We start from the raw sequence: 15,439 nt of genomic DNA, 5'->3' as shown, positions 1-15,439 counted from the left end.
TTTTTTTTTTGACCTCTATAAAGATAAATTTATTGCTAGAACTTGAAGTTTTTTATGTTCTGTGTGAATTATGTGCTTGTTTAGTTACTTTAGTTCATTTTGGCGGGTTTTAACATATGCTAGTTGAATGACCAAAACATTTAAAACAATTTTGTCTGAGGTGATTTTCTTTTTGTGCTAAGCCTATGCTTTATTTTGTATTTGATGTTACAAATTCTGATTTTGTTTATATGTGACTTTCCTTCAATTTCAGGTGTGGCTATCGTTTTTAGAAATGTTAAGTTTGTATGGGTTATAGATCACTAGTTGGATGTTTGAAACATAGGAAGACATTTTCTTTCAAATGATTCTACTACTCTAGGGACACCCTTTAGTCAGTTTTGCTCTTTAAGTTTGTATATTGTTTTAGAAATATTCTAATGTCTTATGCATTTATGGTTACTAGAAATAAAGTTTTTATAGTTGTGGAATATGAATTGACGATTGTCGATTGATACACAAAATTATATTTCATGGGGAAAGATATATTTTTGGTGAAATACTTGTTAGTTTACTACTTGGTATATTTTTACTTTATTTCGATTTGATAATAGGATTTTTTTCTCATCATCTTATAGGTCTGGCTAATAACCATTGTGCTAATAGTTGGTAATTTTGATTCTTGGAGCTGCTTGTCACTCTTATGTTGAATTGTTGTGGGTTAAATCAAGGGGTAAAAAAGTATTGTAATTGAAAGTAGAAATAAGAGTGGCTCGATAAGAAAATCATCTAGGATTTTTATCAGCTGCATATTAGCAAACATTAGTTATACAATGTAAGGACTCAAATTCTATGGGCATGAATTGTACTGTAAACCAGTAATCAAGAGATCAGATGGAGAACAAAAAGGAAAAGACTAAAGAGGATAGGATTGATCACTAGATAGGAGCTCACTAAGTTGGCATTATTGCTGATCAGAAGAACCTCAACTGGCCTTCTCTCATGCTTGAACAAAGCTTATGTTTCTTTATTGACATATGAAGTAGAAATAAGGTGTACAAAAGATGCAAGTAGACATGTTAAACTTATCCTGAATTATTTTGGCTTATAATGATCGACAACATTGTTCATCCATTTCCATTCCATATATAATGTTACTTGGCTTGGGTTTGCAGTTGATCTTAAGCCTATAATCTACTGATGAAGGTGTGCTTCAAAAACTTCCTTTACTGCAAAATTATGTGAACTATTTATCTTGCCCTAGTAATAGACAGCATGTGAACTATTCACTGTAAAATTATGCTAAATTATGTTACCTATTCAAAAATTTCCTTCAAAAACTTTCTTTTAAGGTGTATTCTCAGTCCATACTTGTTCGGTGTCACAATTTTTTATAATTGCGCATGGTGACTGGCTGATATTTCCAGGAGTCTCTTGCTGATTTTTTATTTGTTACAATCTACTATGCTCTGTGGAGAGGCTCTATATGGTAATTACCCTCATCAGTTGGTATAGGTAGAAAAATTTATGTTTTTGTTATAGTTTTGTAACTTTTCTCGGCTCTATTCTAGCCTTTCATAAGTTTAATGACATTGTTTTCTTTCTTTCTTTCTGATGCATGGCAGTCAGCTGGTAACTCAAGTGCTCTTTTCCTAACTGCTGCAGCTCAAAACCTCCTGTGCCTTAAATTAGCTGAGGAACTTGGTGTTAAGATTGCAAGTCCATGGGTATCCTGGTTTAAGGCTGCAAGTTTACCTGCCATCATTGCACTTCTAGTCACTCCATATCTTCTATACAAGATCTTTCCACCAGAAACAAAAGATACACCAGATGCTCCTGCTTTGGCTGCAAAAAAGCTCGAGCAAATGGGACCTGTGACAAGGAATGAATGGGTGATGGTTGGTACCATGCTTCTTGCAGTTTCCTTGTGGGTCTTTGGGTAAGTATTTTGTGATAGTCAGAGTACTCTAGACATATGGCTAATATGTCTGCATATTCCAGTTTGGTTGTCTAAACGTATCGGCAAGAAAAAGGTGAAATTTTTCACAGCTCGATGACTGATGCTAACATTAATATCTGTTGATCATCATATTGTTCTCAAATTAATTTTATGACTTTTAGGATATACGTCCTTGACGATGATCTCAATTTGATCATAGTCCCCTGAAGCTTGATCCAGATAAAAGTATGCCACCATTGGTTCCACCTAGTATCTTTCATTTTCTGGTCACTCATCTGCAAGGCTCAAACAAATGAGACTTCTAGAAAATGGTCACCATATTGCGGGGACTTGCTTCAGATCACAAGTTCGTTGAACTAATATGGAAACTGATCCAATTGAGCTAAATAATAAGAGACATGTATCATAAAAATCTGTTAAATTACACTTTTTATGGTTAAATTATTGTTGAAAGTTGAAGTACTAATTATCTTCACTCTTGTGTGAGGATTGAGAACTGGAAAAACCATCAACACACTTTCTTAAACTAGTTCGTAAGGTTTTAAGCTTGGGGACAAATATAAATCATGCTACTCCACTCTGTCATGGTCATTTTAGAAAATTCTATTGCAAATCCTGCTTTGCATATTTTTCTTCCTGTTTTCTATTATCATGTTATTTATTTTCACCAACTAAAAGATAACGATTCTTTAAATGCCTGGACCATTTGTCGGAATTTTCACTGTAGCAATGTTTCTGTCCTGATATGCAATTTTTCCCATTATTTATCAGAGTTTCACTATAAGACCTTCCCCATAAGATTTCAACTGTTCTTACCATGAGATTGGTAATTAATACAAATTCTTGAGACAAATTTATGTATAGTACACTGGACAAAATTGATGTCAACAAACTGTGCTTAGGCCAAGTACTATACTAGTTGACCTTGGAATTCATAAGCGTCTCATTTACTCCATTTTCTTCTTTTCCAGTCTAACACCTATGCTTTGCTGATTTTTTCGGTTCTATTTGTGTCGATTTTTATTCTCTATGTAGACTTTTTTTTTAATTTCGGAATAATTGAATATCCATTTGCTTTTAATGGGATAAGTCCTTGAGATAAGTCTGAGATGTATACGACATTCTAGAAGTGTGTTCCCTGCAATATATCCCCTTGAACATACCAGTCGTCAGTTTATAGAGACTTGAGGTATTCACACATGCCACATAAATGTTGTTCAATCTAGTCGTAATTTATATATACCTCTGATTTTTGGTTTTGAATTCATCAACTGGAGGAGGTTCAAGTTATATTGACTTTAAATCATTATTAACCTGATTGATCTTGTGTCATGTGTTTCCTCAGTTGCTTAGATCTATATGTGGCCTTCCTATTTCATTTTTTGTGTATCATTGTACTGGAGGTTCAGTCACAGTGTTCTCAAAGAATCAATGTTTGCATATGTATGTGTAGGAAGTAATATTGCGGTGAATTTATGTGTAGCTAACTAGCTACAATAGGAGTGGGTCAAACATATACGTAAAGACAGTTAGACATGAACACCATGCACATGTTCATTTACATGTTTGTTCTCTCAAAAGTTGGCCTATCAGGGCTTGAGTTGTGTATTAGTTTTCCTTATTCATTTTGGTGCTATCATTATACTAGAGGTTTCAAGTTTCTCTAGTATTCAAAATGCGACTCCTGTCAAGATCATGATAGATCATAGATGTCTTTTTATGTCTGTTCTTTCCCCAGTCCCTGAATATAGACTCTTATTTTGTGACCCATCAACCTTAAGAACTGGGTGTAAACTATTTACTTCATCCTGTAACTTTTCTGCTTATAGAGCACGGGTCAAGTGCCTGGTCATGTTGTATGACTGTAGAATGACAACTATGGTAACTCGGAGGCTTTAATTGTGATGATAGCACCTCCGGATTGATGTAAGAGTGTTTGTTGGAAATTTGAAGTAAAAAGACAATGAAAGAAAAATTGACTTGTATTCCTCTCAAAATCAATTACAATTTGGATTCCGATTACAAAAGAGAGGAGAATGAATTTGATTCTCCCCTTTGTTTAATTCTGGGTTCTTCACGGTGGCGATGAGATGCCTCCCTCGAATGCTCGCGTCGAGTTTGCTTCTCGTTGACGATCCGAACGTCTTGATTCACTGGAACGTGATTTTCTCCTCACGATTTGACGCTGTGGAGAACTTGCGTGGCAAGTTTGAATATAACTCTTAACGAGTTGATAACTCTGAACGAGTTTTAGAAGAACTTGCAGAGCAAGTTTTGAACTCTGATCGAGTTGATAACTCTGAACGAGTTTGAACTCTTGAAAAAGAGTTGATTTGAACCGAAAGTCGGTTATAAGCCAAGGGAATGCTCCAAGGATTTTGTCTTGAAAAAGAGTTGATTTGAACCGAAAGTCGGTTATAAGCCAAGGGAATGCTCCAAGGATTTTGTTGCAGCCGAAAGCTCCCAGAATTCCCCCAAAAGGTCAGCCGAAGATCTCTTCTTTGTTGCCCCAAAAAAGAAAGATCCAAGAGAGACGAACTCAGTTGAGTTTCCCACTATTTATAGGGGATTACGGGTGGTAACTATCCCCTTAATCTGCTCCTCAAAATGGATTGAGTGGGGGTGTAACCGCCCCCTCTTAAACAGTTCCCTAAATCGTGGGGAAAACGGTTTTGAAACCGTTCTGTTAGTGCTTTGAACGAGTCAAAACGCTGAAAACAGCGTTCTGGGCCCGAACTGTACGTTTCTGGACCTGAAACGCAGAGTTAGGCCTGAAAACGCACAGTTGGGCCTGTTTAAAGGCTGAAAACGCACAGGTCGTGCTATTTTAGAGATGAACTCTGCGTTTTAGGCTGAAAACGCAGAGTTGGGCCTGTTTAAAGGCTGAAAACGCACAGATCGTGCTGTTTTAGAGATGAACTCTGCGTTTTAGGCTGAAAACGCAGAGTTGAGCCTATTTAAAGGCTGAAAACGCACAGATCGTGCTGTTTTAGAGATGAACTCTGCGTTTTAGGCTAAAAACGCAGAGTTGAGCCTGTTTAAAGGCTGAAAACGCACCGTTGGGCCGTTTTAGAGGTGAACTCTGCGTTTTAGGCTGAAAACGCAGAGTTGAGCCTGTTTAAAGGCTGAAAACGCACCGTTGGGCCGTTTTAGAGGTGAACTCTGCGTTTTAGGTTGAAAACGCAGAGTTGGGCCGTAACTCTGCGTTTTGATGTTATATCACAAGGATAACCTCTGCGTTTTGAGGTTATAACGCTGGTTCCACCTGTGCGTTTTGACTCTGTAATGCAGAGGCGAATCTTAGGCGGGCTTGGCGAGCTTCAGGCTGAGTCCAATGTTCTGACGAAGTCCGGTCTTGCAGACGGACTTCAGAACATAACTTGCTGCGAAGAACAGGTCATAACTTTCAAACCGTAAGTCGGAATTGGACGAATTACATATAAAAATCGGCTATCTCGACGAGACGGGGCCATCCGAACCAAGCCTAAGGCTTCGGTTCGCTTCCTCCGTTTTGCCAAATTCCTTACGGTTTGAGAGATATCTGCGTTCTAATATGAAAAGACCGTCAATTTGTAGTCTCTTTTGCTAGAGCTTTGCACAGATCGTCCTCTTGTAATCTTCGCCTTGGCTCCTTGAAAATATGAGAGTCGTCAGATTGTAGCTCCCGATGTTGATTGTGAAGGCTGTTGAATTGGGGCCTTCATTAGTTGTTGTGAAGGTCGTCAGATTGTAACCTTCTACGTGAAAGTCTTCAAATTGTAGCCTTCTGGAAGTCGTCAGATTGTAACTTCCATCATCGGTGTTTGATGGGGGATCAACCATCTATTGTGATTTTTAGACGGCCTACAAAGAGCTTTTTTTAGACTTGTATATTCTTGCATCAATACACTTTCTTGTGTTGGGGACTTTAGTCTCTTACTCCTTGATACAAGGATTTGAACTGCTTGGCAAGAGAAAGGCTGGATTCTAAGTGGTCTATGCTCTATGACATGCTGTGCCTCATTCAGTTCCTTAGGTTTGCTGTATCACCAACTCATAGAGGGTGATGTCAAGTTGACAGTTGCATAGAGCCTCCTCCCACGCGCCATGTCCTAACTATTATAATGTGAAAAGGTCTTGATGGTCATGGTGAAGTGATGATTTCAGTAATGAGGTATCTTTCTTATGGGATATTTTTCAAAGACTGAATAATTCTTGATTGTGGTTCCATTATTGCATTTCACATGGTTTTGGGCATAATTTATCTGAGATAACTCTGGACTGCTGGTTATCTGCTATTAGGTAGAAAGATTTTGCTTTTTTATCAATTACCGAAATGTAATTAATTATCTGAAACGTGAAATATACTCTGGTTACATTATTGATATTTCTACACTGTAAGTGAAATCCCTATCCTAATTCTGAAAGGGAATGTGAAAAGCACCCTCATTATTGTGCCCTTTTGTCCTGTATTTTCTCCTTTATCAGATGGAGGTACACTTTAACAGTTACTTTCTTTGTGCACAGGGAGGCTCTTGGTATAGCAAGTGTTGTTGCAGCAATGCTTGGTTTATCTATCCTTCTGCTCCTCGGAGTCCTGGATTGGGATGATTGCTTAAGTGAGAAGTCTGCATGGGATACCTTGGCTTGGTTTGCAGTTCTAGTTGGAATGGCCAGTCAGCTTACAAATCTTGGAATAGTTACATGGATGTCAGGATGTGTGGCTAAGTTTCTTCAGTCTTTTTCTTTGAGTTGGCCAGCAGCATTTGGTGTTCTTCAAGCATCCTACTTCTTCATACACTATTTATTTGCTAGTCAGACTGGGCATGTAGGAGCCTTGTACTCAGCATTTCTAGCCATGCACTTAGCAGCAGGTGTACCCGGTGTATTGGCAGCACTAGCCTTGGCATACAACACTAATCTCTTTGGTGCAATAACACATTATAGCAGTGGCCAGGCTGCTGTATACTATGGAGGTAAACCTTTTTTCCTCTTCCTTGTAATCAAGTCACCTGTTCTCATTTTCTTTTAGTTACTGCATGCATAGTGCATATATATTGGGTTAAATTGCCAAGAAATACTTTTATCTTTTTATAAGAAAGCAAGACTTTTAGTATATTGGAAAATAAATCAGAAAGCAATCAGTTGAAGACAAAGGTTTATCTCGACACTTTGGGACTTCTGGCTGGTATCTTTTTTGTCCTTTCTTAAGGTCCAGCACATTTATCAGTTTAGGAATGGGATATCTGTTTTGCTGCCCAAGTCCGTGGACTAATCGATAGTCTGATAGATGAGCCAATACCTATGCTATCTTACAGCACATAAATCCTAGTCTTGCCTTGATTTATGTGACTTAACAGCCTCCCCTGTCAATGTATACTTCAAATTTGTGTTATATGTAGAACAAAGGTGTTCTACCTTTTGTTCTACACATACAGTGACCTTTTCTTATTCCGTCTGAGAAAATAGGATGGAAACATCACCTTCAGTCATAGAATAATATGTAGACAAGTACGTGAGCACATCGACATACATACATGTATATTATATACATACGTATGTGTAATAGTAAGTTTGCAAAATACCAGAACTGAACCAGTACAGGAACCCATCTAAAGCCAACCACAACTACATAACAAAAAGAACCAATATCATTCTACAAAAATGATAGCTGATTGAGAAGCCCTATCCTAAGAACAAAAGCCATCATGATTTTAGTTAACCGGAGATGGAGCAACAACTTGTGTTGAGACTCCTGCGTCACCAAAACTAATCTTTTAAAGGAGTCACTGCAGCAACAAAAGCGACAGTAAAACCACGAGAAAACACCTATACACATAATAGGCATACAGGCTTACGCTTTACTGTTAACAGGGATCTTCCAATTAATGAATGAATCAAGTAAAATGTGCACGTACTTTGATTAGCAATTACAAGCTTTTGAATTTATTTCATTCAAAACAGTACCCACACTATAGGCCATCAATCATCGTGAATTTATTCTAACTTATCCTAACTCTCTTCCTTTGTCATTTAGGCCAAGGTAACCCTCAAATATGAAATATTTGTCAACAGATATCACATAATAAACGAAACTTCTAATGACACATTCCCATACAAGTGCGCAATTAAGCCTTCTTTATCATGACCAACCCAGGCGTAGTAGTTTGAGAAATATAATTTCACCCTGAACTTTTCTTTGCTCACCTATGTAATCAAATTTAGTTATATAACAATTTTTTTCCTTTCTTTGTTCCAGCCGGTTATGTAGATCTTCCTGATGTATTCAAGCTGGGCTTTTTAACTGCTATGCTTAACGCGTTGATCTGGGGAGTTGTCGGGGCCTTCTGGTGGAAGTTTTTGGGCCTGTATTGAGCCTTTTGCCGCAGAGTAAATTTGAGATATAGGCTATCTGCGTATCCCCTTGAGATGTAGTTTTTCCATTTTGTATTATGGAGGGCATCTGATTGTTTCAACAATCTCCAATTCTTTTTATAGAGGAAGGTGACTTACAGTTTCATGTCATGATTTATATACTTCATAGGTGATGATGGGATTTGGGGTTTGAATCCCTCGGCACATTTTGATTTGTGCTGTATTCTTCTCCAGTTTCCGTATATATACGTGGATCGATCACCACTGCTGATGATCTCAATTCGGATGAATAAATTTTTAATGTTCTCCCAGCAGCAAACATGATGAGTGCATTTAAAGGCGGCCCATTAATGTAGATAACGAACGTGGGCTTCCTTCATATCTGAGCATAATGGTTTCCTTTTAATCTTTGTTTACTTGCCTTCTTCATATTTTAATTTTAATGGCTTAAAAAGTTTCTTTCTCTCCATCAATCCATTTATTTATAGTTATTAAAAAAAACATCTTATAGTTTATCCAAACTGTATATAAAGAAATATAAAGTTTTCCTCCTCTAACTTCTTTATATTTTTATAATAATTATTTATCGGCTAGCATGTATTGTAACTTTAAACATTCAATCACTCATGTCGTTTATTATCCTTTATTATAGGCTTTTCCCTTAGAAACCAACTTTAAAATAGGATCATCCGAAACCAATTTTGATTATCAATTTATACATAAACCGCCTTTAAAGAGCTTTATTTTTATTTCTTATTTATTTATTTTGGTGCAATCAACTAGATGTATTTACTTTTAAATGAATTTTTGGGTAATTATTAGTTAACAAATACTAAGTATATTGGAGAGGTGGTACTTAATGGAGGTTAGATGAGATCAATTACTGAGAAAAATTTAATTGAAAAGCGAAGTCAGGTGATTGATTGCAACAAGAAATCTTTTAAAGGTTATTTATGTTTAAATTGACAATCAGAGCTGGTTTTTATAAAACGATCCCATTTTAAATATGATTTCTATGGGGAAAAAAACTTTAGTATGCTCACTTAAATGTAATAATGATTTACCCACCACATGTGACCCGGATAGTTAGATGGTTCCAATATGGCTCCCACGGTCTTAGATTCGATTCTAGGCTAGATGCCATACAAAAAAAATGTAATAATAATTTCATAAAAACATTGCACTCTCCATGCAAAAGAGCATAAACATGAAAGGGAAGGGGGAAAATAGCTCCCCGTTCACCTTTCCTTTCCCTGATTGGTTCAGGGATTCCATTGGATGGTGCCCATGGAAGAATTTCATTGTCAATAGAAGTTGGTGAAAAAAAAAATATTTACCAAGCCATCAATTATCTCTGCCCATAGCAGGAAAAAAAGGGAAAAGGTAAATTTGATCAATAAAGGAAATCTGATTGGTGAACAACTTAATTTTGCATGGACTAGTTCCAAAGCTGGGTCACAATTGATTGTTCATTTGTTTTTAGTAGCAGAGAGTGAGATGACAGCTTCTACTTATGAGCAACTTTGCTTGATTTCATGTCAGCTTGAAATAATGAAGGAGAGAGAGAACGGATAAAAACAGCATTTATGAACTTACTCGTTTGGTGCTTCATGGTGGTAGGTGGGTTCAAACTCTTAGGGGGATTTTGCACTTATATTTGGAGAAAGAGCAGAATCAACTTTCAACGTTTTGAATTGTTTTTAGACTCATTCATAAAAGAGAGAGTCATTACAGACACACCCTAAGTCATACTCCCTCTCTTACTGCAGTGCACTAAGCCCCACATGAGATTTTTTTAAAAAATCTCATGTGATGCCCGGTGTACTGTAGCAAAAGAGGGAGTGTGACTGAGGATATGTCTGTATCATTTTCTTTCATGAAATGTTGTTCATAAATGAACTTTTTTTTTAATTTTTTATGGTGCGTTCAGTACTTGTAAAAGATTAGTAGGTTGAGTACTTTCTCAAATATTATACAGCGCGATTATGAGAGATTATATATACTACTGAGCTTTGAAGTAATTTCTCTTCTTCACACTAAGATGCAAATAGCACTTCTTTATTGTGTGGACATGCAAAAGATGTTTTATAAATCTTTTGTTGACGGCGTGGAGTGGGATCCACGTTGATGGAGGTGAAGTTAACGTCACGGTTATGGGAATAAAATTTGCCACTGTTTCATCTATTTCTATTTCTATTTTTAGAGCAACTTGACTTTGAATGTAGTTGATGTAATCTACTAATAAAATTTATCATTTTTTATAAGCACACTCAATTTTTAAATAAAATCGTAGAGACACGCTATTATGACTTATGGGGACAGTTGTATTATATTTTATCTAAATTAAAAAAAAATCTCGAAGTCCACTTTTTTCGTGATACTCTCTTACCACAACTTATGATCGACCATTTAGGGGGTGTTTGTTTCAACTTTTTTTTTGGGATACAATGTGGATTATAAGTTCTATGATGAAAAAGTGGTTTTTTTGAGTTTATGGATTTCATAACCTTTGTTTGATTCAAAATAAATTTTGGGATATTGAAAACCCAAATAATAAAAAACTAATATATTATAGTATTTGTGAAATCCCCTCTTTGAAAGAGGATTTAGGCAAGTATTCAAATTCTAAAATTTATAAAGCTACAACTTGAGTTTGAAACAATCAAAATACAAATTATAGGATTACATATTCCAAAATATTGATGAAACAAACAACATTTTAGAAATCTCAAACCCATGTTAAAAAAACCTATGGATTTCAAATCCCATGGTGAAATCAATATCCTAAAATTATAGAATTTGAAACAAACACCTCCTAAATGGAAAATGGTTAGAGAAAAAATTTATCTCTCAGTTATCTTGTATGATATGGAATATCTTTACTTTTTTTCTTTTGAAATAAAGGCAACCATGAAATATCCTTTTGATTTCAAATAAAAAGAATTTTTTTTCTTATTTACATGTTGATAAGAGATCAATCAAAAGAACGGCAAGGCTTGCAAATTTATATTGTAGTCGTCATCCATGTGAGAATCAAACTAGTGAGTATATTATAAAGGAATAAACATTGTCCCCTTTGGCATATTCAACCAAATTGTCCCCAAAAATGTATTAAAAATAGAATTTTAAATTGCTTTTAATACCAAGGAGTCCAACATCAAACAGTAAAGAGGTATGAGATGAAGAATGATCTAAGCTCATCACTCTACTAGTCCAAAATTCACAAATAAAAAGGGGTAAATTTCACATGCCCCTCCCTGAACTTTGAAGGCATTAACCAAGGGGAAAAAAAACTTCCTTGAACTCTATAAATAAAAAGCAGTCTGAACTCTAAAAAATTAAGCTAAAGTCCCGTGAATTATCGAAAAATGTCATAAACAACATTAACAAGTAGAGTCATGAGTTTGAATTACGAAAGAAATATGAAATTTGCGATGAAAATATTGAATAGAGAGTACTCCAGTGGGGGAACGAAATACAACAATCATATCATATTCTTACCTTTTATATTCTTAGACCTTTTACTTTGTATATAGTTTAACATCATCCGAGAGATTTTCCAAATTCCAATAGTTTATGAAGTTTTAATATAACTTTAAAAGTTCGTTTAGGTTTTGCGTAAAAGCCTCTCAAATTTCATGGGTGTTTTTGTGAAATTTACCCCTCAAAAAAATGCTAACAAATCATAAGTTCCCCATCTTTACTAAACAAAACTATTTATGTGTTCTTTCTTATTCTCCATGGTGTACTTGATAGTCTGCTTGTAGGTGTCCGTAATATCTTACTCCCTTTAAAAGCACGGGAAAATCTCTCTATGATCAATATTACCCTTCACTATTTTAAATATTTCATTTATATCTTAATCTATCCTAATCATAATTATACCCTATCTTAATCCTACGTGAACTATCAATAGCTTAACAATTTTAAAAATTATATTAATAAAATATGTAAAACATATTTTTATGGTATTAGTTTGTAAAAATAAAGAAATTATATGTGATCATAATTATATCCTATCCTAATCTTACGTGAACTATCTATAGCTTAACTGTTTAAAAAATTATATTAGTAAAATATTTAAAACATCGTTTTATGGTATTAATTTGTAAAGATAAAGAAATTATACGTAGCTAACGTACTATAATACATAAGATATTGCAAAAAAAAAATCTAAAATTTTAAAATTACATAAAATACCCTAAAAAGTTTAAAATTATAAAAACTATCCCAACATCTAAAAACTTAAAACAACAAACATGAAATCAAAAAATTAACAACGAAGAATTTAAAATTTACGGATAACATCTCATTATCTCAAAAATTATAGAAACACCATCAAAAGTTTAAATTACAAACAAGCACCTAAAATTCTAAAATTTCAAGACTTACAAACAACATAGATGAATTCAAGGGATTACCATAATGCACCTAAAAATTTATGATATTTCAAAGCTTAAAATAACAAACATGAAATTAAAAAATTAACAGCAGCTTTCGAAGAATTTAAAATTTTCAATTAACACCCTCAATGTCCTAAAAATTATAGAAACTCTCTCAAAAGTTTAAATTATAAAAAAAGAACCCTAAAATTATAAAAATTTTAAAATTTGTAAACAACAAAAATTGAGTTCAAGAGATTACCCTCATGCACCTAAAATTTTAAAATTTACCGAAATTAACCTCAAAGTTATAAAAGTTATAAAAAAACTCTTTCAAAGTTTAAAAATTATTTAAAAAAACTCTAAATTTTTAAAATTTATAACCAGTACACATCAAATCTGAAAACTATTGGTAGACCGCTAAAATTTGAATTTTTAAAAAATTAATCTATAGTTTTAATAATTGTAAAAAACAACCTCAAAATTTTAGAGTTGTAAGAAATATCGTGACATTTAAAAATTACCACCGACACATGAAACATAGAAGTTACAACTACTAAACTTAAAAGTATTTTTTTAAAATACTCCCAATGTTTTAAAAATTACAAATCACACCCCCAATGTTCCAAACCACAAAAAAGGCCTAAAATTTTAAAACTTGGCAAAGAAAAGTGTAATTATTAGATATTCTTTCATTAAGATATATATATATTTAATTTTCAATTTAGGGTTTACTATCCATTTTCAGCATCTAAAGACCGTCTAAGTTGATACTCGTAAACAAAAGCAATAAGAATTGATTAAAAATATCCGGTTAAGAAATAAAAATTTAAAAATATTATAGCTTAAAAATTATCGTCATCATATAAATTAAAGTAACTGCATAAAATTTTACTAATAAGTTAGAGCAGCAAAACACATTAGTAATATTAATTGATAGATGTTTAAAACTTTAAATCCATAAAAATGATAAAATACTATAATATAATAGCTTAGCATTCAAAGAATACAATAAATTACGTATGGAGAAACTATCAGAATGTTCAGAGATATCATTCAAAAGAATCAAACTATTTCCATTACAAATGGGAAAGTGATAAAAATAAATCTAAAATTCAGAAAACGTCCATGAATCATTTGAATTAACATTAACATAAGACATGTCTATTAAAGAATCACCAACTGAGTTACAATGAAGAATAATTTAATAACTTTATCCCAATCAAAGAAGAATTTTCTATGGAAAATGTAAGAAAAATTAGTAAGCATTCATAAATTTCATACTTTGTTCTTAAAATACTAAAGAAATTAAATATTAATATTATAATCTAAGGTAAATTAGCAATAAAAAATAGGTATTTAGTTTAGATCTTTGTGAAAAATAACATGGATAGAGCAAATGTAATATTATTGAAGTAACATAAACTCTTGTTGGATGCACATCAGAAGAATTTATTGTAGAAAAAAAAGAGGTAGCTCTTAATCTTATTTAAGTAATAAATTAGGAACACAAAGAGTTTTATATATAAAATTAATATTTATTCTCATTGAAATAAAAAAATCAAAGTCTGTATTTCAAGAAGTTTGTGTTGAATATCAGAAATACATTTTAACTTTTTTGTGAAGTTAAACAACAAGATAAAAGATTAACGAGCCCAGGAACGATAACAGCACAAAAAGTACAACGCTAGCCCGATGTCACAATCGAGTAGATGATAAAGATACTACTATTGAATTGTCCGGGAAAAAGATAAAGGTGAGGAATGATTAATATTAGATCAGTAAAAGAACAGAAGGAGTAAAGATAATATTTTGTGAATATTTTATAGAATAGTTTAATTATTTTGTGTGAATTTAGAAATCTTTAGAATGGAGCTTTTTTCAGTACTATTATATGCTTGTGCAGATGCTTTTATCATATAAAAGTATACTAGAGTTAGCATTAATATTTAATTTATAATTTTTTATAAAGGCTATCAATGATTAGGAACAAAATTTATATTCTCTTTTGAATATTTTAGCATACTTTTAAGCAATTATTTTTTCTTATTGGTTTTAAATATTCACATTCTTTGTATAACACTGTTTTAATTTTTTTTACTTTTGCAACATTGTACTTTCTCAAGTAAAGATTTGGTTTTATGTCAGTCAAAATAATATAAAAATTTAAATTAGCTTCAAATTATATTTGTTTTCTATCAATTTTAATATTAACATAAAAATTTAAATTGGGTGTAGCCCATTTAAACAAACATTAAAGAAAATAACTAATCGCAATATTAAAATTTAGAGACAAAAGTGAGCATAAACTATTAAAGCGAAACTGAGGCACAAATTTTAGTTATAAAATAAGCTAAAAATACTTAATCATGATATTTAATCATATGCATTGCACGTGTATAAAACCTAGTTTTGATGAAAAAGAGGTGAGCATGCCAACCTAATTTATTTGAAAACGAGAATAAGACGTTATCTTGAGCTTTCTTTGTTTTGTTTATATTAGACTATTTGTAAAGTCTTTTTCAAATCTAAATATTATTTTTACAATATGACGGGGGGCTTCAATGAAAGGAGATGGCTTACCAAACCCTAACTCAGAGACAGACAGAGAGAGAGAAGCTTGCTATATTTGATTATAGGAAAATGCTAAGTTGTTCTTATATGACGAAGGGTTAAGTAAGGAGTTAAGGAGAGTCAATTTCTTTTTATAGCCTGCAAAACATAAAAAAAAGTTAAACATCTGTATTGAAGAATTTAAAAATTC

The 15,439-nt window shown here is 33.2% G+C and overlaps 1 protein-coding gene across 1 annotated transcript; it reads left to right on the top strand.

Annotated features, from left to right (window-relative positions):
- On the top strand, nt 1,450–8,507 carry LOC109832836 (dicarboxylate transporter 2.1, chloroplastic-like). Its single transcript, XM_020400281.1, has 4 exons — nt 1,450–1,468; nt 1,605–1,918; nt 6,446–6,894; nt 8,178–8,507. Exons 1-4 carry the CDS (start codon nt 1,466–1,468, stop codon nt 8,291–8,293), a joined length of 882 nt encoding a protein of 293 aa, XP_020255870.1. The 5' UTR covers nt 1,450–1,465; the 3' UTR covers nt 8,294–8,507.

Source organism: Asparagus officinalis, chromosome 3 (assembly GCF_001876935.1).
Source record: "Asparagus officinalis chromosome 3, Aspof.V1, whole genome shotgun sequence".
Classification (NCBI taxonomy): Eukaryota; Viridiplantae; Streptophyta; class Magnoliopsida; order Asparagales; family Asparagaceae; genus Asparagus; species Asparagus officinalis.
The sequence above is the reverse complement of the archived record's forward strand: the minus strand, read 5'-3'. Positions and strand labels throughout refer to the sequence as shown.

Coding starts and splice junctions, on each gene's coding strand:
- LOC109832836 (XM_020400281.1), top strand. Junction 1,919..6,445: donor GTTTCCTTGTGGGTCTTTGG/GTAAGTATTTTG, acceptor CTTTGTGCACAG/GGAGGCTCTTGGTATAGCAA. Junction 6,895..8,177: donor GGCTGCTGTATACTATGGAG/GTAAACCTTTTT, acceptor TCTTTGTTCCAG/CCGGTTATGTAGATCTTCCT.